General features: G+C 33.8%; 3 protein-coding genes and 1 pseudogene across 4 annotated transcripts in view; 1 reads left to right on the forward strand and 3 right to left on the reverse strand.

The window, feature by feature from the left end:
• Positions 1-5,542: 5,542 nt before the first annotated feature.
• LOC129954062 (glycerol-3-phosphate dehydrogenase [NAD(+)], cytoplasmic) overlaps positions 5,543-24,652 on the reverse strand; it is a 39,191-nt gene continuing 20,081 nt past the window's right edge. The window contains exons 8-11 of the mRNA XM_056067714.1: positions 6,386-6,589; positions 6,189-6,327; positions 5,970-6,132; positions 5,543-5,910 (exon numbers count right to left, since the gene is read on the reverse strand). Of these exons, the coding sequence (XP_055923689.1) occupies positions 5,558-5,910; positions 5,970-6,132; positions 6,189-6,327; positions 6,386-6,589 (859 nt within the window). The 3' untranslated portion in view covers positions 5,543-5,557. The remainder of the gene's footprint in view (positions 5,911-5,969; positions 6,133-6,188; positions 6,328-6,385; positions 6,590-24,652) is intronic.
• On the forward strand, positions 8,884-10,431 carry LOC129954067 (tyrosine--tRNA ligase, mitochondrial-like; annotated as a pseudogene).
• Positions 13,557-15,115, reverse strand: LOC129954061 (protein spindle-F). The gene is made up of 2 exons (XM_056067710.1): positions 14,183-15,115; positions 13,557-14,128 (listed from the first exon to the last, which is right to left on the reverse strand). Exons 1-2 carry the CDS (start codon positions 14,988-14,990, stop codon positions 13,734-13,736), a joined length of 1,203 nt encoding a protein of 400 aa, XP_055923685.1. The 5' UTR covers positions 14,991-15,115; the 3' UTR covers positions 13,557-13,733.
• On the reverse strand, positions 18,930-21,745 carry LOC129954066 (uncharacterized). Of its 2 annotated transcripts, XR_008782634.1 has the most exons (4): positions 21,509-21,745; positions 20,779-21,406; positions 20,486-20,651; positions 18,930-19,707 (listed from the first exon to the last, which is right to left on the reverse strand). XR_008782634.1 is itself a non-coding variant. In XM_056067718.1 (2 exons), the coding sequence occupies exons 1-2, from the start codon at positions 20,643-20,645 to the stop codon at positions 19,226-19,228; spliced, it is 642 nt and encodes a 213-aa protein (XP_055923693.1). In that variant the 5' UTR covers positions 20,646-20,757; the 3' UTR covers positions 18,930-19,225. The 2 variants fall into 2 exon arrangements, 1 of the variants encoding a protein (XP_055923693.1); XM_056067718.1 differs by lacking the exons at positions 20,779-21,406; positions 21,509-21,745 and having other exon boundaries at positions 20,486-20,757.

Raw genomic sequence — 24,652 nt, forward strand, 5'->3', positions numbered from 1 at the left:
CTGTTTAATCTTTGATAAGTGTAAAAAAATGATTGTACACAATTTGAAATTTTGACGGTTTTTCATTTAAATGAAAGTTTATTAAATTATCTGTCTTATAGCATAAGGTTACTTTACCAAAAGTTGGTCAAACCTAAGGTTGCATCTGATTTGAACTTGAACATTTTGGTAAGTATAACAAATTGATCGCATGTGTTATTGAGTCGTTTTTTGTTTACAATGAAGGCGCATCCAAATATCCGTCTGATAGCAAATGGTAGCCTAACTAAAAAATTGTCCATTCAGGGTTGCCTGCATTTGAAACATTAAGTCTATGGTAAATGTAGAATATTTATTACATATGTTATGGAGTCGATTTTGGTGTCAAATGAATGGGTATTTAATGCTCTTTCCAACAGTTCCAAAGGTTGCCTAACCATATCCGAGGGTTACCTTAGTTTGACATTTTAAGTTTTCATAAAGTGCAGAAAAACTCATTGTTTAATCAATATAGATATTGCCTTCATTTACTACAATCCGTGTGAAACATATTAATACATAGGTTTTCGGGGTCAAGTGCATACAATTAAAACCTCAATAAAAAAGTACGTATACACCAAAGTAAACATTCTTCAAAATATGCTTAAATTATGTTTTAAAACATTTAGCTTAGTCCCTCTTTCGAAAATGTTGGGTCCAACTGTAATACGTATTCAAATAATGAAAATTAAGTTTCAACATTATATCTTAATTTCTTATTTATATTTTATTCAGGGCCAAATTGAGGGTAGGGCAATCGGGGCCTCGGGGACTCCAAAACGGGGGCCCCACAATAGAGACTTCGGAAAATTTTTGTTTCAAACTCCAACTAGTAAACATCTTTTCCTTTGCTATGTACAGCACTTTGTACACACATGATTATTTAATTATATTAATCTTAAATAACAGAAATCATTGATCTATATTTGTTCACTCCAATCAGGCAATCAGTGAAATATCAAAATCATATGACAATACTGCAAACATGAACGGCAAATACAAGGGGATGCAGGATCTTAATTTGGGGAAAAATAATTTATCGGCGTTCGTACCTTGTGGTCTTTCTCTAAGTTTAGTGGGAAATGCAGCTACTAACTCTTGTCCATCGGCTGTTCAATTCTTTGATTTCGTGCAGAATTTGTACACGTTTTTCACAGCCAGTACAGAGCGGCACTGAATTCTGATTGAGAAATTATCAGAGAAGAAAAGCGGCCAGTTTTTAGTCTTGAAAAAGCTCAGCGACACTTGTTGGCCTTGCCAAGGTGAAGCTACAAAAGCCTTAGTCAACGGCTATTCGGAAATCGAAGGAACTCTAACTAGCATATCTGCCAATAAAGAGCAAAAGAACCTCGAAACCGCTTTGTTTACAACATTTTGAAACTATATCTTGGAGCGATTCAATGCTACAAAGAAGATGTTGCAAGACCCGAAAATGATTCTTAAGTCGGCAATGCGTACATTAGAATCATTGAAATCATTCGTGGAATCCAAACGAAATGATTTTGATAAATACGAGGAAGCAGCCCAAAAAATATCCCATACTGATGAATATGTACAGTCACGCACTCGCACCAGAACGAGAAATGTGAGGTTGAATACGCTCGATTACGGGAAAGCACAAGACGCAAATCTGTCACCCAAGGAAAAATATAAAGTATCCGCCTTCATCCCAGTGATTGGCCAGTTATCCGTTTCTCTTACTTAAATTTCAGAGCTACATTCCCAAACCTCGAAATTGCATTGAGAATGTTTTGATGGTAAAAAATTGCACTGGAGTGCGCTCATTTTCAAAAATTAAAATTATAAAAAATAGTCACGATGGGACAAAACCGTCTATCGAAGCTCTCTCTCCTGAGCATTGAAAGTAATTTACTCCGAGAACTGGATTTCAACGAAACCATCAACTATATTTCGGTGAAAAAAGCTCGAAGGCTAGGTTCGTTAACCCTAAAATTTAATTCAGATAATTCTTTTTTCCGTTTATATTTATGTGTTTTTTCGATACTAAAGGAATCTACTTGGATTCACAAGAAATTATTTATTGAAAAACTCTAGTGAAATAAGATGGTATACTTTATTTTGAAAATAATTTTGGGCGAGGGGGCCTTCGCTCCTTTATTGCCCCCAGGCCTCTGGACCTCTAAATCCGGCACTGATTTTATTCTATTTAGAATTTGACTCTTCAGAAGTAATTGAACCAAAATCTAATCCCACGTCTTTATTTTCTACTTTATTGTATGCAGAGAAAATGTGACTTACTTCTAAAGGTGCTGGGTTCCCTTCGAAGGTTTAATTACCTTTCATTTGAAACCAAAATGGAATAAATAACTCATAAGGGTACATTAACTACCTTTGCTATTAACAGGTGAACTTTTATTTTGCAACAAACAATAGCACCTTAGGCCCAGGTTATAGCTAGACAACACAAACGCACATTCTTTTTCCAATTGATGCCTTTGATTAAATATTGGTCTCTATCAAATAACAGATGTTGGTAAATATTTCTTCTACGAACCTAGAAGCAATAAAGGACCCTTATTTATCAGAACAAAATCACAGTTTTAGTCACAAAAAAAATTTAGAAACAATTAAGTTAAATTTTTAAAGCATTATACAAAAGATATACATAATTGATGTTAGGTTAGGTTATAGTGGCTGTCCAAGATGGAAACGGACACACTTAGGCCAGTTTAATGGCCAGTTGTGATACCACATGAATCTTGATGCTTCCTCCTAAGCTCAATGGAACCAACTCGAGTCCCTTACGAAACGTGAGAGGCTGATTATACCGATATGATTTAGTTCGTTAAAGAAGAATTCTCCCAGGTAATTCTTGCGTTTTCGAGCTAGAGCAGGGCATGTGCAGAGAAGAGAAGAACCGGTTTTTCCTCTTCCTCGTCCATACAGCTTCTGCTGTCATTTTAGAATACGCCTAGTCTCGTGGCGTGCTTTCCTATTAGACAGTGTCCGGTTATGACACCTATTATCGAGCTTATATGCGATCTGCTTGGAGAGAGCCAAGGCCCGGTTTGTAGAGACAGAGTCCAAAGATTTGATAGCGGCCTGGCTATCAGAGAAATTGAGAGACTTAATTTCAGTCGTTCAGAGTACACACCTCCACCAACCCTTTCTTTTGTTTTTGACCCATCTGTATAAAAATGGATTGAATCATCCTCCAAGAATGTCATATCCTCCCAAAAAGATCTGGTAGGTATAGAAATCTGGAAGTTTCTGTCGAATTGTAGTTGGGGGATGGTGTAGTCTGTGTGCTTTGGAATTGATTCTAAGTACCTTAGAATTACGGAGTGGCCAGTGTTGTTGTTAGTCCACTGCGACGAAGCATTGAGGCGAATAGCAGAGCTTGCAGATATTTGTTTGCTAAATATGCCAAGAGGTGTAAGGTAGAGCAAGGTGTCCAGTGCCGCAGACGGGGTCGTGCGAAGCGATCCGCTTATACATAGGCAGGCTGAACGTTGGACTTTATTTAACTTACCCCTGTTTATACCTTTCTCTGAAGCAGTCCACCATACTGCCACACCTTACGTTAAAATCGGTCTGATTACCGATGTGTATAACCAATGCGTGATTCTCGGTTGTAAACCCCATTTACTACCAATAGCTCTTTTGCAAGAAAAGAGAGCTACAGTAGCCTTTTTTTGATAATAATTGATGTCGTTTCCCATAAAAATTAAATTAATAGGTGCGAGAAATTGGGAAATTCCAACGCTCGTTTCTAATTTCCCTTTAATTTTATGAATTTTTAGTGGAGAAATACGTACCTATTTATAGGTACCAAAAGTTTCCGGGTATAACACATTCACCAGCTATAAAAGGCGAAAATCGTTTCCGAAATGTTTGAGAGGTATCGTTGTTATACAGCCCTATGGCGAATTTCATCGTTATCAGAGCTTACATATCCTTAACCGGAATTCGTAAGTTTCCGATTACAATGGAACTCGTGGTGGGCTGATTCGGTTTGTGCGAAATTGTATTGATATGAATTGCGAAGTTATGTGTACAAAAAGAGGCTAGGATGCGTAGTTAAAAGTTTGTTTTCGTGTTTGCTTAAAAAGTTGTCAGTTGAATTATTATGAATATAAAATTACCAACAAAATTTTTTTACATACATAAGAAATAGTTTAGTTTGAAAATCTAGTTCTGTTAAATACATTTTTAGTCGAAAGCAAATTTTTACCAATTTTATAGCATTTCTTAAATGTTTACAGATTGTATGAAAATCAATTTTTACCAAATTTGAGTACTATTTTTTGTAGATTTCATTTTTGTATGAAAAAACAGACCGTTGGATTCTTATAAAAAAAAAATTGTCGATTAGATTTTTCTCAAAATTTTACCGAATGTTAAAAACAATATTTATTATAAGATAAAATAAGTTTGAAGCCATAATCTCAAGTTTTGAAAAGATATTTGAGTCGAAATTCAATGTTTGCCTACTTTGGGTAATGTTTTTTTTTAGGTTTTTATTTTAAGCTATTATAGATTCTATCGCGGGCCTTGAGCGCGGGGACCGAATCCAGAAATTCCGTAACGAAAAAAAAACCTAACGCCACCCATTTCGACCACCCACTTGAATCGTCTAACGTCGTTTCAGTTCGGCATTCATAGATTCTATCGCGGGCCTTGAGCGCGGGGACCGAATCCAGAAATTCCGTAACGAAAAAAACCTAATGCCACCCACTCCGACCACCCACTTGAATCGTCTAACGTCGTTTCAGTTCGGCAGTTTCGACACGGTGATATTATATTTATATAAACGTAAATCGCGGGAAATGCGATAATCACTTTTTGATATTTATTTATACCTAAATATTACCGTTTTATAGAAAAGAAAAGCGTAAAGAGCTAAAAAGTGTAACTTGAATTAATATCAAAGAAAAAGAAATACTGCATCAATAAAATAAATAAATATAATTGCATAATTTAATACAAAATGCTGTGCAATAGCTTTACCGCGGTAGTCCCCGAGTGCCACACGTCTTTTTTATAAAAAAAACTCTCAATTTGATTTTTCTCAAAATTTTACCAGATGATAAAAACGTTATTTTTCGTTTCTCAATTTTTTTTTTGGAGATGACATCATTTTTTATCCGGAAAATCTCGAGGTTAGCGTCATTGGTTCGTGAGATATTTAGGGTTAACCAAAAGGTTCACCTTTTTTTAAACTCCAATGGTAAGAAAACACCTACGCAATTTTCTTAGGAGGCCTTTCTGAATCTTTCTGCGTTATTATATGCATAACAAAATGTATTTGAAGTCGATATCTCTTGTGGTTCTTGAGCTATGGACGTCGAAAAAACGTCGGAACGTACGTATACACGCACGCAACAGACAAAATGTGATTAATCGATATTCAAAACTTTACTATTACTCTAGTACTACTTTGGTTTTTAAATGAATTGTTAATTTAATTTTTCAAGCGTCTATAAAGAATTAAATTCCATAAAGGTGGGAATCATTCTTTTTGTTTCCAGCTTTCTTGGGAATAAAAATATAATTTTTGGAGAATTTTTCTTTTTTTTTAATTAAATAACCATGAACTTTTTTCACTTTTCTTTAAAAATCCATTAACGAACTCTTCAGCAGTCATAGTACGTTTGCCTTCAACTTTGACTTTTAAAACATCAATACAATTGCCATCTTTACATTGCACTCTAAAACACCTCTCACTCCGAACAATTTCAATAGATCCAGGGATTCCAAGATCACCATGAATTCTTGGTCCTAATCTCACTTCAACCAATTTTATGATCAAATCCTGAAATCTAGTATATAAGTGTTTGTAGCCAAATAGTGCCCTATAAAGATTGTAGACTTCTTTTGCTTCCATTGAATTCCAGTGAACTTGGGTCAATTCAGAAGAAACTTTGGGTGCTAAACGAAATTCGTTTTAATACACAATATTTATTATTATTAAAACATATTATATTCACCATGTGTTACGTTCTTATCATTTTGTGGTGTAGGATCTTTGAAACTGTCTGGATATGCCTCTAGAGTAGATATTAGAAGTTTTGCTCCCTCTTTTGACAAAATACTATGCAACTCAGGCATAAGAACGTTTTCTCCGATACTAATTTCTTTTTGAGCGTAAATCTAATGAAATACACTTTATAAGAATAAATTAAATCATAGTCCGCATGGATACTTACATCACCTATATCGAACCTAGCTGGTTCTATTTTCATGATGGACACCCCTGTCTTAGTGTCTCCCTTCATTATTGAATAGATTATTGGGGCGGCTCCTCGCCATCTAGGCAAGATGCTAGCATGAACATTTATCATTCCTCTGAAGTGCAAAAGTTTTCGTTATTACAAGACTAGGAAGCATACAAACAAATACGTACAAACGAAACGCTTTTATAATTTTACTTGGTATCAAATGTCCAAACGAAACCACCACACCGAGGTCATATTTACTGCAAATGTCTGCATCTATTGGCCACTTGAATGTTTCTAAATTGTGTTTCTCGGCATAGCATTTGATGCAATTTGCTGGACTCTTGAAGGATGTGACTACACCAACGGTAGAAACCTTTGAAATTTCAAGACTTTTTAATCTGTTAGCATCTTGTTGTGTTCCATATCCATTATATCATAAATGCTAGTTTACTTTAACGATAATAATACCTTGATTTGTGGAGAGCTTCAATGCTGGGAAGTGAAAAACTGTCAGATCCGAAAAATAGAACTTTGAGTTTATCATTTTCAGAGGAAAAGTAGCGAGCTATTCGAAAAGTTTCTAAAATCTTTCTTTTATATTTATAAAAACTTGTTTCTCCTGTGATTTTTAGTAGCATTTTGTAGCTCATTTAATTGTTCAACGATTTGTAGTTGTCATTTTATTTGTCATTTATCAATTATTAAAGTGCTAATGGTAGTGCTTGTCATAGTACATCAGGCCAGTTTATATTTCTGAGAATTTTCTCAAATGGATTGACAGAGCAGGAAAATGACATATAAACACAATTTACCATTCATTCTCAACTAGAAATTAAATTTGCTTTGCATTTTCTGTCGTCCTATTTGAATTGTGCCATAAAGAATTCTTGAGAAATAAAATCATATAAATTCTGATCTCTAATAATAGACAGTAAAAGTAATTAAGGACAATGACAATTTTGGGCTCGTTCTAATAGAACATAGTGTGGTATAATTTAAAAGGGTTTATATCCAGAAACATTTTTTACTGTGGGATCATTCTGAGATCTTAAAGTGCTTTCAGAGGATATATGTATATTGTATATATATACCTGATATCACAGAATAATCACAATTATCATCGTTAAAGAAGTAATGGGTAGGTTTAGACAACATAAGGCACTTCATTTGCAGCCAACTGCATTCCTTATCCGCAAAATTAGTCCAAGGTAGCTTGTCAATTTGTCACATGGCATTAATTTCATATTTAGATCTTTAATTCAGTATCTTTTACTTGTTGATTGTGCAGAGAGAATCAAAAACATTATAATCAAAAAATTCTTACACAATTTAAAAATTCATAAAATTTTTGTTTCGTATTGTAACGTAAAAGTCCTTATATATCTTCCAATGTGTCACAGAACCCTTATACATAAAGCTGGCAATACACGATGCAGCCAAAGATCCAAATGAACCCAAACCGATCCAAAATGGAGCGTGGGTGGAACATGATCAGCTAACATTCTGACTTAAGTAGTCAGGAAGTTTTTTTTGACTAACTTTCCAGTCAACTTTAAAATAAAGTTGCCTTAATTGGAAGGCAATTTTTGGGCAGGTGGCCAATCAGATAGGAGAAACTTGCTTTGTCTTAAAGTCCATAATGTCGCTTGAACCTGTCGAATGATTGTTGTGTTTTCCTGTTTTATCAATTAAATTTTTTTCAAACGTTACGCCCTCGTACGCCCCAAGGATAAGCCGAATCACATTTCTCAGTCTCAGCACAGCTCGTGTGGAAGGCACAGTCATCCGTTTCTTCAGTATCTCGTTTATATGGAACAGCAAAATTGCAACTGTACGAGATGTGTCGACGAGGCCTGTACCACAGAAGATACCAACACCACTCATTGACAGTCATCTGTCAAGATGAATTTCCGGCGTATATAGGTACAAGAACATGCTGTTTTAGAGGTGTCTTTAAACTAATCATTGGGATGAGCATAGAGGAAATATATTATCTAGAGTCCCGACTTAATGGGTTTGCTCTCTTTCGGCCTACAAGCTAAATTGCGAGGATTTTGTCCATAAGGATAAGCATGTGTTAGTTGTCCCGTGCATTTCTTATGGGACCAAGCCATTTTGAATGTAGTTCTTATGGAATTTGTGCTCATATTGCTTAACCGCGGGGGAAAAAACTATGAGGTGAACTCAGCCGTTCAAAAAAGAGATCCGTTGAATTCAAAAATTGAAAAATATATGCAAAATTTTAAGAAAAATTAATTTTGCAACTTCCTTTTAGTGAAAACAGTGCTAAAACTAATATTTAACTGCTTTTGGCAAACAAATTCTATGATTTTTATGAAAAGTTTAGCTAAAAACAGAATAAATCATGCCGAAAGTATAGGCGCACCCCAGAACTGCAATGCGAACGTGGCCTAATTTGAGTTGTACCCAGTTTTGACAGATCAACAGCGAGGTAAGTATTTTGACAACGAAAATTAAAAAGAAAACAAAATACAATTTCTATTTCATATCCGAAGAAGTATTTCCCAACGTAACTTGGCTCTAGCTGATAGAAGATTCTTTGTCTTTCAGGATCTCTTTCCAGACACCGCTGGGTAAGTTGTGTATTGTTTTGTATGTTTATAAAAACTATAAGAAATCGTAATGAATTATATTCTGTTCTTCTTAAAACGGTAGTGCGAAAATGACAAAACTTTTCACAAGGAAACAACAAATTAACAATCTACTCCGGCTTTGATCCAGCTGCCGATAGTCTACACGCTGGCAATCTCCTGGTAATAATTGGACTTCTGCATGGCATTGAGAAAGACACAATCCAATTGCGTTAGTTGGAAATGCTACGAATCTTATCGGTGATCCTAGTGGCAAAACAAAAACAGAACGAAATAAACTAGGGTCGTCCGTCATTGAGACAAATTAATTGCTATAGAAAAACACCTTAATAGAGTATTCAAGAATCATCAGGATGGACTTTAGGGTACAAGTAAAAACAAAAATGACCTATCTCCTATTAGGTAACTATAATAGAAACCTAATGCGCTTTAAAAACTCAATCGTTTTGATAATCTTTCTTTCAGAGTCGTCAACAATGCATCATGGTACGAAAATCTGAATGTAGTGGACTTTTTTGCCAATATGAGAAGACACTTTCGAATGGGATCAATGCTCTCAATATCGTCCGTCCTGTCGCGACTTGATATTGCAGCTGGAATGAGCTTTACCAAATTCACATATCAAATTTTCCAAGCTTATGACTGGTCTCATTTGCTTCAAAAATAAAATTGTCGCTTTCAAATGGGAAGCAGTGAACAAATGGGTAACTTAATGACTGGCCACGAACTATCAGCAGAGAAGAAAAAAAGAAATCAGTATTTGGATTGACACTTCCTCTTGTGACCAACGAAGGAGAAGACAATTTCGGAAAATCTGCTGGCAATGGTATTTGGCTGGACGAAGAAACAATGTCGCCATTTGTTCTTTATCAGTTCTTTTTGAAAATGCCAAAATCTGAAGTCGAGAAGCTTCTCAAGTTGTTCACTTTTATCCCACTAGATGAAATTGCATTTCTCGTTGAAGAACACAAAAAATTACCAGAGAAGAGAAAAGCACAAAGAAGATGTTACGCTCTAGTCCATGGAGGTGATTTTTAATAAACAAATAAATCACTTCTTTAAGCTATTTAAGTTTTTTCTCATTCCAGAGGTACATACGTCTAAAACAAGACGAAAAAGTCACAGAGGCGTTTTATAAGGGAAATGTTGAAGGTGAACTGAATTACAACGAAATCCGATCCTTGAGATTTTTTCAGAGCCTGGACTATCCATTCTTGATCTGGCACTGAAAGCTAAATGTTTTACAACAGAGTGTAAGTGAAAAGTGTTATGTTTTTGCTTGAGGTAATTTATTTTAAAATTAAAAATCTTCTTTTAGCTGATACGATGAGAAACCTCACAGCTGGAGGGTTCTATAAAAGCGAACTCAAAACTTCGCACTAACATCAAACTAACTCATCAGCACTAACATCACATACCATTTCTATCAATGTTAAATGTCTCGTTTTTGTTTGCAAGGATGAGCATATGAATAAAAACAATTTGTTTAGCTTATATTCATATTAAATTTTACATTAATTAAAAGTCATTAATAATAAAATAATATTGTATTTTTTTTTTGTGATAAAAAAAAATAATTTTAATCATTAAACATGTAGACTTCCTCGTTTATATTTTAGTAACGGTGTAATTTAGCAATTTAATTTATTTATTAAATAAAAAAAAAAACTAACAAAGACTTGTTTTATTTTATTCTATAGATTGAAAAAAAATAATAAAGATATTTGAAGTAGAAGAGAAACTACGGGCTTTTTAGTTTCGGCCCGAGAGACCGTGCGCGGGTATACGTTTTTTATTTTTTACGCGGGTATAGAAAGGATAAAACCATAACAGTTACAATTAAGGTTTTTTAAAACTTGAGGTAGAATCAAATCAAGACTCATGAGTCTGTTGACCACATAAAATCGCGAACAGAGGAACATGATAAACCAAAACATCAGAAGAATAAGAAGTTTGAAACGTAAATAATTTTTAAAATATGAAATTTAATTTAAGGGATGATTTTTTCCAATTAGAAAAACGAGCAAACAAAAAACAGTGCAAAATGTATATCGTTTAAATGGGCGGGTAAAAATTCCAACGAACATTTTAGTTATGTATGTATGTAGGTCCCCGGAAGCAAAAAGGACCAACATCTTTAAATTCAAAACAAATTCCTTTTTTTATTAAAGTAAAGTAAATCATAAACAATTTTGAATAAAAATAATCCTAGTCAGCAAAGAAACAGTAAAACATACAATATATACAAAATTACACTATAGTTAAAAATAAATAAACAAGTTGTTTGCAAAAAAGATTATTTTCTAGGTATATATAGAAATAAATCTAGGCTTCAATTTGACCAACTTTTCGATGATAATGCGTGTTTTTGACGTTCTTTCTTATCGGGCGTGTGTATGTATTCACAAAAGTATATTTCATCAAGAAACTAAGGGTAACATCATCGCCTGGTTTCAGTCCTTCTTCAGGTGTGAAGTTCAATTTGATTGTTACTTTATTGGACTTTCTCCAAGTGGTTAATCTATAAAAAAATAAGAGAAACAACATAGAATAAGAATTTACAATTCGATTTTTTTGTTATTTACTTTGGTTCCTTTCGTTGAACTTTTATTCGAAGTCGATCATTCACCGTTCCTCTTCCTTGGTTGGCAGTTTCGGAGAGATCTCTTGACACACAAACACTTTCTCTGCGGATAGAGGTTGTTCACGCTGAATTGTCGTGACTATAAAGAAATTAATTTTCATTATACAAGGAAATCTGAAATGGAAGTTGACTTACTTTTTATTCAATGAAGTAAACTTTTATATACCCCTTCATTATAAAGAATTTTGGTCTGAAAAATATCAATTTATATTAAAAATCAAAACAATAAACAAAAACTTACTCTTAAAATCCGAAACCCATTGTTTTGTTTTGCAAAATTGATTGTCATTTTTGACAGGTCACAAAAATTCCATAAGTTTCTTTTTAGCCCAATCCCCCATTTTGCTTTTTTTCTCCACTCACATGCATTCACCGATAGCGAATTTGAGAGAGTTTACCTCGAATTTGAGAGAGTTCACCTCGAATAAAATTTGAGGGTGTTTCAGGTAGGACGGGTACCGGTCGGGACTCTAGATAATATATTTCCTCTATGGGGATGAGTACGAATGCGTCTAGATAAGTCTATTTTTGTATTCTATTTTATAGAAAACTGTCAAAAAGTGCTTGAGTAGCCAATTGTCTAACACAAAACTACCTGCAAGTCATCAGAGCCAATGCATTGATACTATTACTTTTATATTGTCCGCTCGGCGGCTTCAGTAAGTTATGAGGAGGAATTACTTATTAAAACACACCCAACGGAGCCTACCGCCATACTAGGCGTGCGCGTGAATATGGATCAAACGCCGTTCTAATGATATGTTACTCATCAATATTGGAACGGGGACAACAGCCTTTGCCAAAATTCCCATTTGTTTGTTTCTGAAAATACGAAATTCTCTGAGATCTAGAAACATAAATTGGCCAATGTTATCAGGTTTTTGACAATAAAAGTGAGACATTTTGTCTAAGAATATGGACGTATCTGAGTTTTTAGAAATATAAACTTGCCACTTATCATAAATGTTAGAAATATAAACTGGCCAAATAGGAGCCGTTACCGTAAACATGAAACTTGGAATTTCAATTTACTACCCTTTAGCATCAGTTATTAGAAAATAACAATATTATTATTATTATCAGCGCCGTCGAGAGGGATTCAGGGCCCGGGACGAAAAATTGTTATCATTTTTTTTCAAAGTTCATGCCTACTGCTATGGAACGTTCCTATTTCATTTATTATCAGTATCTGGTAATAAATAAATTAATTTGAAATTAACGTTAAATTAAATAAAAAAAGGAAAAGAATTTATTATAACTTTATTTCAATAATTCAGAGTTGACCAATTTTTCATTAAATATTAACAACAATGTACACAATAATAATCGGGGGCCCAGATCGCCAAGCTTGTGACTGACAGATTGGTAGATAATATGTAAACAGGGGCTCGATTGCGAAAGCATGAATGATTTTAAATTTTCGGGCCCCTTAAAATAAGTGGGAATAGGTATGTTGATGATGAATATAGAGTATACTGAAAAAAACACTCCTCATTGGTTTCACAAATCCATTATGAGTTATTTAGTGTGCTGTGAATTAGTTCGTATTTTTGTTCCAATTAGATTAGAACCATTTTTGAACAAAGCTTTAACTTAAATTACTCAAAATATTAATGAATCGAAAAGTTAAAAATTCCAGCTTACAGTTTAGGAATAATCCAGTAAAATAACGGTTTCACGAAATTTGTTTATAGCATTGTGTAAAGTCTCATAAAATCTCGAGTCCGCGTCGTAATTAAAGGACGACCAAAAGCCTTAAAACATAGTTTTTTGGTATCGTCTCCATTCTTAAAGGTCCAAGGGTATTAATACTTTCACCCAAATTTTCAAACATTCAATAATTTTTTCATTCGTCAAATTTTCTCCCGTCATAGTTTTTGCAGGTAGGGGAAGCCCCAACTCGGAGCTAAAAAAAAAGAAAACCAACTTATATATTTGATGTCCTGTGTTTTTTGGAAAGCATTCCTTTATTTGAAACTATTTAATGACTTCGTTTCCCATGAGCATATGGATAGCTAGTAGTAACCTAGAGTTTTCAAATTATAACAAATTGGTTTCCCTTCAAAGTTGCTCAGATATGCTGTAGTGAAAAAGAATAAATCCATCTTTCGTATGTATTGTATTTGTTGATAGTTTATTTTGTTTTCATTTTTAAATAAAAATAATTGAATAAAATAAAGAGAAATAAGAAGATAACACAACAAACTGACGACAACGAACAACGCGACGGGTATTCATCGATCAGAGCTCACTAGAAAAGTAAATTTTCTTGCTTCGTCAGAAATCTCCAACTGTGTGCGCGATGAATTCGTAGTTCTGTTCAGAATCGGATGAAGAATCCTGTAAAAAGTGACTCTCAACGTGGCTGCAAAACTGATCAAATTTTATTGTAGGACCAAATGATAAACCACACATTGGACAAATTTTGACTTCTTTATCTGCTTCCAATTTACGTTGAATAAAATCAACATGACTTGACGGCAGAGCCTGTGCATTTTCTTCTTCATCGTCATCGCCATCATCATCATTACTTTCTTCTTCATCGTCCACTGCATCCTCCACTTCATCTTGCATATGAATGTATTCAGGCATTTCAGGAATGATATCAGCTGTATCCAAGCTCTTATCAATCATTTCAGGTTTTTTAGCACAAACTTCACAACTCTGCAAGACTTTATTGTTTACAAATTAATAATCGAAAAGAAGTATAAAATGTTTGTACTTACCAAATCTATTTTCCAATGTTTCTAGTGTCGAGGTCATATTAGCTTGTTGTTGCATCACTTCTAATCTTATTTTGTGCAATCCTTCCAGGCACTTTTTGGCTTCGATGTTAAAATCGTCATCGGGGGCAGTATGAACGTTTAAATATGTAAATCCAAGTTCTGTCTCACAAACACCAATCATTTCGTCCGATTTAAGCTCCCTATTGCTGCCCTCATCTTCATCTGAAACCGATGCCTCAACGAGCAAAACTTCTTCCAAACTGGCCTCCTCATCGTTTTCTTTTTCTGCTTTTTCGTCGTTGTTCACTAAATTCAATCTCAAGTTAGGATTCGGCGAGTGGGTTGTGAATGTTCGCGAACGAATTAAATTTTGATTTGCTTTTGGACTGTCTAGCTCATCGCCAGTGGAATGTGCATCTGCATTGTTTTCATTCATAGTTTGACTGGAATCATTGCCTTGCTGCTCTTTGGCTATCTGGGATAAGCGTGACCACAGCTTTCTGTTTTCGTTTGCTACCATGTTGATGTGATCACTTAGTTGGACTTTCTGTCTATTTAGCTCCGATACCTGAGAACGTAGGTTATCTAGCTCAAGAGAATTGTGTGATGTGAATTTATTTTGTTGAAGAGAACAGTTAGGGCTCTGGTGCTGGTCGGAATCTTGACGACTACGTAGAGCATCATTTTCTTCCTCGACGACCGAGAGCCTTTGTTGCAAAGACAGACAACGTTCCTTCATTGTTTGCAAGGCTACGCGCAGAGCTAATTGTGAGACCATATTATAATCTGCTTGGTTATTACCGTCCATAGTTAATGATATTTTGTGAACATTTTTACTGTGTCCAATTAAAAAAAACAGTACTTTAAAAATATGTCCTATGCACTTTTATACTCAAAAACTATCTTCTCATCTTTTTTCCTAACACTAGTTTTGTTTATAAATGACGGATGGGTTTCGTTAAATTGTTAAGGCCCAACCACATCATGAGCGACGTACAGACGTGATGTGTTAAGAGATAAGTCAACAGTTAGATGTGACACAAGAGGTACACAACATAAAGAACGTGTATTTATTAGACAGAGATATAAGACATCCATGAGAAATTTGTGTTGCAAAATTACGGATGCAGAAGAGTGTGTTAATCCATCAAACGAAAGCACTTTTTGTAAAATTAAAGAGTTTGTGCTAAAAGTAACTGACAGTTGTTAGTTTTAAATTTATAATTATCATTATTTGTAATGTATTTATCAGAGTAAAAATGATTACAAATAATTCAATGCACAAGTTTATATGAAGATTTTCGAAGCAGTGTAACTTAATGAATCTTATGCTAGCCAATTAGACCGGAGCCGATCTAAAATCGACCTTGTGTGGGGATACTGAGGTGGCTTGGTTTGGATTTTCAGCAAGTAGAAACTCATCGAGCTGTCATGTTTGGGGAAGTAGTTCTGTCTCCTTACACAATTTCAGCTTGCCGTCAAACAACTATCTAATAGGCTTTTCACACCAAACATAAAACCGAGTTTTCGTGAAAAAGTTTTCGATAACCTAAAAATCGGTCACACATTTAAATTTAAAAGTATCATACATATTATGTTGTGCGAAAAATATCAAAGTAAAATATATCTTTTGAAAGTAGCTATCAGATGTTTTTTTTACATTTGATTGAGCGCTGACTAATTCGAAAGGTTTGTCTTTGAACTGCAACTAGATTTCGACAAGTTTTATATAAAACGTGTTGTTTACGAAAACTTGTGACTTACGAATAATGTATGCGAAAACTTACATTTTCTATGTACGTTCTTCGGACAAAACAGATGATTTCGTAAAAAACGGGTTTGGGTTTGATGTGAAAAGCCTGTGTATAAGTCGCCATGGCAAACGTTTATGGCCTGTTGATTCAATTTAATTTGTAACAAGCCTATAAGTTGTTAGAAATTAAAGGATATAGCTCCCCACACCATTACAAATACGGTGTAGCTATGATGCCTTGCCGAAATAAGCTCATTCTTTCTCAAATCATGGAAATAAAAGTTGTAACCATCGCCAACTTTCTTCCGAATAAAAATTGTGCGTTTATGTTACGTTCTTAAGAGGTGTTCTTGAACGCTGGCAAAACAACTGCGTAAGCTTTTCTATCTTTCCTGCTCAACAGGTCTCTTTCCAAGAGATGAAAAATAGCATTTGTCCAGCCTGTGCCTAAAAAGGTGAATCCTCCTCCCCCTCCAACTATCGTCCACCTTTTTTAGTTCCAAGGTCATGGAAACGCTGATTAATTATCAGTTTAAAAAATATATCGAAGAACGGAAGCTTTTTAATGACCGGGAGTATGGATTTAGTACCAAAAGGTCCGCTGCTGATCTCATGGTTTTTCTTACCGAACAGTAGAACAAATTTTTACATCGTTTTGAAGAAAGTAAGATTATTGCACTTGATATTTCAAAGGCATTTGATAGAGCTTAGCACCAAGCTCTCTTATCAAAAATGCATGCTTTTGGTATTGATGAATCTCTTCTTAGTTGGATTAAAAATTACCTGTCTAACCGTTCAATACAAATTTTATTGGATGGTTTCACGTCTGATATTCATAAAATAAATGTTGCCGTTAACCAGCTTCAACTTTAACTTAAATTCCGATCTCGACAGCATTGTCCATTGGGGAATTATAAACAGTGTAGAATTCAAAATCAATTCTGTCTCCAGTCGTTGAAGCGTAATTCTTGATGCCGCTAACCATGAGTGGCACTTACATCCAGGAAACTAATCAACTTTGAGTACTTGGTATCACAGATCACCTCTTATGGAATGATCACATATTCGATATAGCCAAAAATGCTATTTTGGCTGCAATTTACAAAGCCATCATTCCTCCAAAACTTAAATATAACTCACATATTTGGGCAGATGTCCCTAAAACAAGTTTAAGTATTTTGGACAGCATCCAAAAAAGAACTTTGAAAATTATAGGCGATAGAACTATAACCGAAACAATTACACCGCAGCAATGCCTTTTGTTGTTCTACTGGTATTTTTATAAAAAGTGTTCTGTCAGTTGCATTCACCCCTCAAACAATTTAGTCGTAATACTTATACTTCTAGGAATGCACATCATTTAATCTTGAGCTCAATTTCGGACGTATTATCAAGTATAGATTCTTTCTTTAACCGCACATCGAGAATGTGGAATGCCCGTTAATTATAAAAAAATACGTTTTGTTGTTTTTGTAGTACCCGTAGCATGATGGTTAGTGCGTTGGACTGTCATGCAAGGGGTCTTGGGTTCAATCCCTGCCTGTGCCACCTTAATTTAAAAATTCCTCTTGCGAGGAATTGACAAATCCTTCAAGAGTAATTCTTGTCATGAAAAAGTGCTTTCTCAAACTAGCCGTTCGGATTCGGCCTTAAATTGTAGGTCCCTTCCATTCCTGACAACAGTACTCGCACACAGGAATGGTTGAGAGTTGTAAGTCACTACACTGAACCAAAAAGGTACGTAATATCAATAAAAAAGTTTATTGTCCCAATAAACTTTTTAATTAAAACTCGTCCAACTAACAAGTTTGTTGGTACAATAAATTCCTGTTTATTGAATTATTTTTCCCCTTAAAATTCAATAAACTGTTAGTTGATTCCTATAAACAGTTAGTTGAAACACAGTTTTGGATCAATAAACGATTTATTGGGACAATAAACGATTAATTGAGACAATAAGCGGTTAGTTGAAATAAAAGGCAAAACTAAAAATTGAGTTGTTTGGCACAATAAACTTGTTTATTGGCGCAATAAACCCGTTTATTGGCGCAATAAACTCGTTAATTGGCGCAATTAAAACGTTTATTGGCGCAATAAACTCGTTTATTGGGGCAATAATTTCGTTTGTTGGCTCAATTAACTCAGTTTATTGGCACAATAAATGATTAACTGAGACAATAAACGGTTAGTTGAAATAAAAGGCAAAACTAAAAATTGAGTTTATTGGCGCAATAAACTCGTTTGTTGGCGCAATAAAAACGTTTATTGGTTCAATTAACTCCGTTTATTGGTTCAATTAACTCCGTTTATTGGTTCAATAAACGAGTTTATTGGCTCAATAAACTTATTTATTGACACAATTAACTCCGTTTATTGGCTCAATAAACTTATTTATTGGCACAATTAACTCCGTTTATTGGCTCAATAAACTTATTTATTGGCACAATTAACTCCGTTTATTGGCTCAATAAACTTATTTATTGGCACAATTAACTCCTTTTATTGGTCCGATAAATGAGTTTATTGGCGCAATGAACTCGTTTATTGTCCCAATAAACGATTTAATTGGCGCAATTAACTCAGTTTATTGCCACAAATAGCATATTGCTAAAAATTTTAGTAAAATATTAAAATTTTAATTTATTTATTTATATAAATAAATTAAATTTCAATATATTTATAAAATTTCTATAAATATTTTATTGTGGCAATATGTACATGTTAATACTTACGTTTTATTTTTTCTATTTGCAACCTTTTCTGAAATTTGTAAGAGTTTTAAGTTCAAAAATTAAACATTTTAGTTAGATAAACAACATGAGATATTTTATTTTAAATAATTTTTTTATAAATAAAAAACATAAATCCCTATCATGGTAGTGGAAAAGTAATAATATGGTTACTTTAATTCAAAAGAACTTAAAAGTATAGACTAATACTCTTTTATAATAAAGAAGATAAGGAAAAAGTGCATAATGCATACTGAAAAAATATTTGAAAAGTGTAATAATAGGAGTGAAAAGGATAAAGAAGTGCATGAGTTATGAAAAATTATTATAATCAAAAATTATTTGAAAAGTGTATCTTCTCAAACTTGTTACAGTGATAGGAGTGAAGGAAAAAAATGGCTCGATTGATTGCGTTAGGAAGGATGATTGAATAAAGTTCCAAAAGTTGGAACTGGATAAAGAAACTCTAAGTTAAAAAGGAAGAACGTTTTAAAACAAATGTCCACATTATTCATTAATGGCTAGGAGGATGTGTGTTTTTGTACAATGGATTAGGAAACTCTAAGTTAAAAAAATATAAAAATTATTCATTAATTGCTTTAAGGAGGATGTGTGCTTTTGTACAACATTTTTTTTCTTATTATCAAAATACAATGACTGAATAAAGTTCCAAAAGTTGGAACTTGGATTAGGAAACTCTAAATTAAAAAGAAAAAACGTTTTAAAACAAATGTCCACCGCCCGGATGAAACTAATAAAAGGAAACTTTACGCTATCGAAATATAAAAATACTTCCTTAAAATTAATAACATCTTTGCCAACCACAATAATAAACGGCTGCACGTTATCTCCTTTTTGTTGAAGGTGCTGGATGTGATCCTCAACGTTCTGGATAGAGGCTGCAACAAAAATGAATGATTCCTGGGAATCCTTGATGGTTGGTTTCAATGTTGTCTTCATTCCCTTCCGGTCCTTTCGCACAGACTTTAATGTGGGTACAAGGTACCCATGAAGTGCCCACAAAAGAGCGGCATCTCGAAAGTCTAAAAATATAAATGAAAACATGGATATAAAATTTTGTGATATAACTATCTATTACTTAAATAAAACTAGTAAGTATTTATAATATAAACTTTCGTAAAAGACAAGATAAAGGAGACCTCCAATGTAATGGGTGGTTTCGTCCCATTGGTGTGAGACTTAAAGATCCATATCATATCGTCGTCGTTCAGTGCAAAATTCCCCAAGTCACCAAACTGCATTTGAAATTGGTTATCCAATATTAAAAATCCAAAAATGGATTAATCTAATCGTTAAAATTGTAAAAAAGTTGTTTTATTACAATTGAGAAATAACGCTTCCGTTATTGGTTAACTTGGAAAATATAATTGAAGTCAAAATGGACTTAACGAATTTTCACTGAATGGCGACGGTCTGAAAGGTATCAATAAAACGACAATCGTAAAAGGGGTGATTATTTGTATGGTATAGGCATAAGTTGTGCATTGAAAAACTATGATGGTTGGTTTCTTGGAATAAGTACAACCCTAAGTACCTAAAAAAATCTGAAAAAATAAATGCAACCATTACAATATAGCTTTTCCCTGCATAAAATACAGATTTTGGCCTATATAAAAAATAGAACCATGTGTAGATATTTAAGTGTTACACCAATGGGATGTAACGAACACAATTGTACCCATTGTCTTTTAGTACCTGTCATTTTTAATACAAATACCAAATCTTGAGGACGGAAATAAACTATTTGCGTTTTTAAAAACCAAAAATAAATTGTATATAACAAAATTATATTCAACTTACTTTCTGGAGTGTTATCAGACTTTATTTTATCCAGAACTTCCTTTATTGATTTTTCTTTAATTCGATCTTCCGTTGTTAGGAACTCTCGGATTTTAGAGTATACGTGCTCCCATCGTTCAAGGAGAGAGTTGTGGTTTTTAAACATATACTCGAAGTCCATGTCCAACTGTAAGAAAAAAATTTAAAAAATTTATTCATACAGTGTATTTTTTAAAGGTTTAAAAAAAAATTTCAGAAGTTGACAATTTAAAAAAAGAAAATTTTAGACAAATTTCTACTTAAACTTGACTTACGTATCGAAATCCAGTAGGATGTTTTTAAAGGGGGCCATTTCTTTAAAATATCCGATGTTGCTGTGGAGTTCTTTATATCAGTGAGTCTGGATTTTGAACACGCCTTCCAGCATTTATCCTGAATATGTTTTCGACTTAAATGTTTTTTATAGCTGCTTAAATTCTGAAATGACTGCGTACACAAACTTTCCCTACACCGAAAAGTGCTAAAAGAGCTTAAATAATGTTCTTGTTTTAAGTGTTGTATAAGTGTGTTTGTAGCATGAAATTTAGCGTTGCAAACAAAACAAATCATTTTGGTTTTGTAATATTTTTTTTTGGAATTGACTTTAATTTTGTAGTTTTTTGTATTAAACTTAAAGGGATCAAACAATATTGCTGTGAACTTCTGATCTATCGAAGATCCTAACAAAGATTTATAGAGAAAGAAGGGATAATTTAAAGAATGAAAAAATATATGTTTACTTAAAAAAAATTTGAGAATCATTGCGGTTCTCAATTTTTGGAATTCGAAAGCATGCAATTGGGACATTAGACTATTGTATTATATAATTTGTATATTTTATTACTAATGAACTCACCTTGCTTTTTCAAAATTATCTGATGAGTTGTATTAATTCTCTTGCAGCTTGATTTTTAATTCATTAAATTTGTTGGCACAATATGAAAAAAGAATACAAAAAAACAAAAAGTACACAGAAAATTAAATACAAGGGCCGACTTTTCTTACCTCTGATAAAAATGTCTGGTTAAACAAACAACCATTAGTAGGTTAAAACGTATCGAATCAAAAATATTTTATATTAAAAAGTAGAAATTGTTTCACAGATATGTTTACTCAGCACAGCACAAGAACAAGGAATAGACTGAATCGTTTATTCAGACAATTCTTCTTGTGCGCTTGGGTAAACTATGCCAACAAATAGTTGTTTCCGACAATAAACAGTTTGTTGGGACAATAAACTGTTTATTGCGACAATAAACAGTTTGTTGGGACAATAAACTGTTTATTTAGACAATAATCAGTTTGTTGGGACAATAAATGGTTTATTGAAAGTTAACTGTTTTTGAAATTTAGGTTTGGAAACTCAATTAATAGTTTATTGCGACAATAAACTGTTTGTTGGGACAATAAATTAAAAAATTAAATTAATTAAAGTTTATTGGGACAGTGAAAAGTTTGTTGGGACAATGAAAAGTGAGTCAATAAACGGTTTTTATAATTTTTATGAACAGTATTTTTTTCAGTGTAGGCCCTGGTTCACAACGGACTGTTGCGCCACCCCATTTGATTTTTTTTTTTGTTGTTTTTATCCAAATATAAGATAACTTATTGGTAGACATTCGGCTGACGATTGCCGGCAATTTTTGATTTATTGGAAGTCAATTTTCTTGACAGGTGACGGAGAATATGAAAGTTTATTTTAGAAGTTAAAACAAGAGGTAAAATATCGCAATAAACCGAATACTCTGTTTCGCTCGCACCGTACATATACTGCGCTCTCTGGCAACTTCTGCTCAATTCAATGTGTCTGGCAGGATCATAGAACTCTCGAAAATGTCTGGCTGCTATGGAAACATCGTTTAATAGCTCCCCAAAAAACAGATATTAAATTTAGCTTTTATAATAAACCGTAAATTGAATTACTAAATATTAGTTTAGGGGTGGTAGAGGGTTGGATTGGAACCATACTAAGTGTCTGGAATTGAGAATAGCCAAAAGATAATCATGGAGATCCTTCTGTAACTCCATAGAAAAATCCTCGGAGGCATCAAGGATAAGGAAGATTCTCTCGACAAATCCAACAATGCCTAGTTGTCTTAAAAACTCAGATGGTACATGGTACTCTTGCGAAGAAAAGCTAAACCTGCTATTAGACACCCACTTCCCGGATAGCTTCCATGATGTTGCTATCGCTGTCACAGGGGAACATCCTAATACACTGAGAGACCTCTTCCAAAATGCACTCAATATGCTCACTAGATGGGCTGATAACTGCGGACTTAGTATTAATCCTCAAAAAACAGACCTCTGCCTTTTCACACAGGAATACAAGATCCCAGTAATTGTAGCTCCTTTAATAAAAGGTATACCACTAATTTTTACCAATGAAGCCAAATACCTTGGTCTGATATTGGACAAAAAATTAAGTTGGAAATCCAATATACAGGAAAGAGTAAAAAAAGCTATAGTAGCTCTTTTCCTTTGCAAGAAAGCTATAGGAAGCAAATGGGGTTTTCAACCTCGCATAACCTACTGGCTATACACATCGGTCATCCGACCAATACTTATGTACGGGGTTGCAGTATGGTGGACTGCACTGAAGAGAGTCACATACTGCGACAAACTCAGCAGAGTTCAGCGCACTGCATGTCTCTGCATAAGCGGGGCATTGAGAACCACACCCTCAGCAGCGTTAGACACTCTCCTCCATCTGACACCCCTCGACATCTTCAGTAAACAAGTGGCAGCGAGTACAGCGATAAGACTCGACGCCTCATCTCAATGGACCAACAACAATGTGGGGCACTCCATCACTTTGAACCTCTTTGGTTCTATACCAAAGTATATAGACTACACTATTCCTAAACCCCTATTTGGAAAAAAACTTCCAGGTATCCATTCCATCCAGAGATGGGAAGACAAAAAACTCCTGGATAACAAAAGTATTCATTTTTATAAAGATGGATGCAAGACAAATGAGGTAGTTGGTAGTGGTGTGTACTCAGAAAAGCTTAATCTAAGCACCTCATTCCGCCTCCCTAATCATTGTAGCGTCTTCCAAGCGGAAATTTTAGCGATCAAAGAGGTCCTCTCCTGGCTAAGAGAAAACGTGATATCAACTTCTGATATCCGCATCTTCTCTGACAGTCAGGCTGCTATCAAATCCCTTGACGGTGTCTCAACCAAATCTTTAACGGCCCTCGATTGTCGATCGTCTCTTATGCAATTTAACATTCACCTCTGTTGGGTGCCGGGCCACAGAGACATCACAGGTAATTGTAGAGCCGATGAACTCGCTACAAATGGAAAATAAATAATAAATAAAACATAATGCATTGTATTTTTTGTACACAAATTATATTTGAAATAGGTTGTTTTCTTATAGATAGCGACAAGTATATAAAAACAACTTAAGTGAAACAAAAACAAACAATTTAATTTTTAAAGTTATTTTTATTGAAAATAAAATGTTTTGAAGTTGTTATAAAAATTATTAATAGTCTGAGACCTCTCCAAAATCTCCTGTTGGCTTTTTGAATATTGGAATCTAGAGGGGGATGATGGGGAAAGAGATGAAAATAAAACAATTTAAATATTCACTTTGGCACAACTAAAGCATACATATATTTTACACGATTTAAGATAGAATGCCCAACCTAACACAACTTAAACCAAATTTAAATGTAACTATTTTTAAAATAATAAAAATTATGACTGAGAAAATTACAACTGAGAAATCAGTTACTTTAAATATTATATTCTTTTCCTCAAGAACTTGAACGAATGCATTACAATTTTCAATTACACAATATTTATTTAAATAAAACTAAAAGTAATTAAAATTTATATTTTATTGAAAAAAAGTTTAATTACTAATTGTTTGTTGTTGTAATCAACATTATTCAAATCTGCTTTCTTGGTCATCATATACTTACAAATAATGATGGAAAATTAATAGGAAACGATGAAAAAGATGTGTCTTTCCAATATGTTTACAATTTTAGTTACACAAAATGTTTGCCATATTTATAATTAAAAACTAGTAAGTTCTTATGTAAACATAATTAGTATAATTCCCCTTTACGCTACAATATTTTTGCCAACATATTCGATTTCTTTGAAAATAAACTTGAAAAAAAATCTTTAATT

The sequence above is a fragment of the Eupeodes corollae genome, chromosome 1 (genome assembly GCF_945859685.1).
Source record: "Eupeodes corollae chromosome 1, idEupCoro1.1, whole genome shotgun sequence".
NCBI lineage: Eukaryota > Metazoa > Arthropoda > Insecta > Diptera > Syrphidae > Eupeodes > Eupeodes corollae.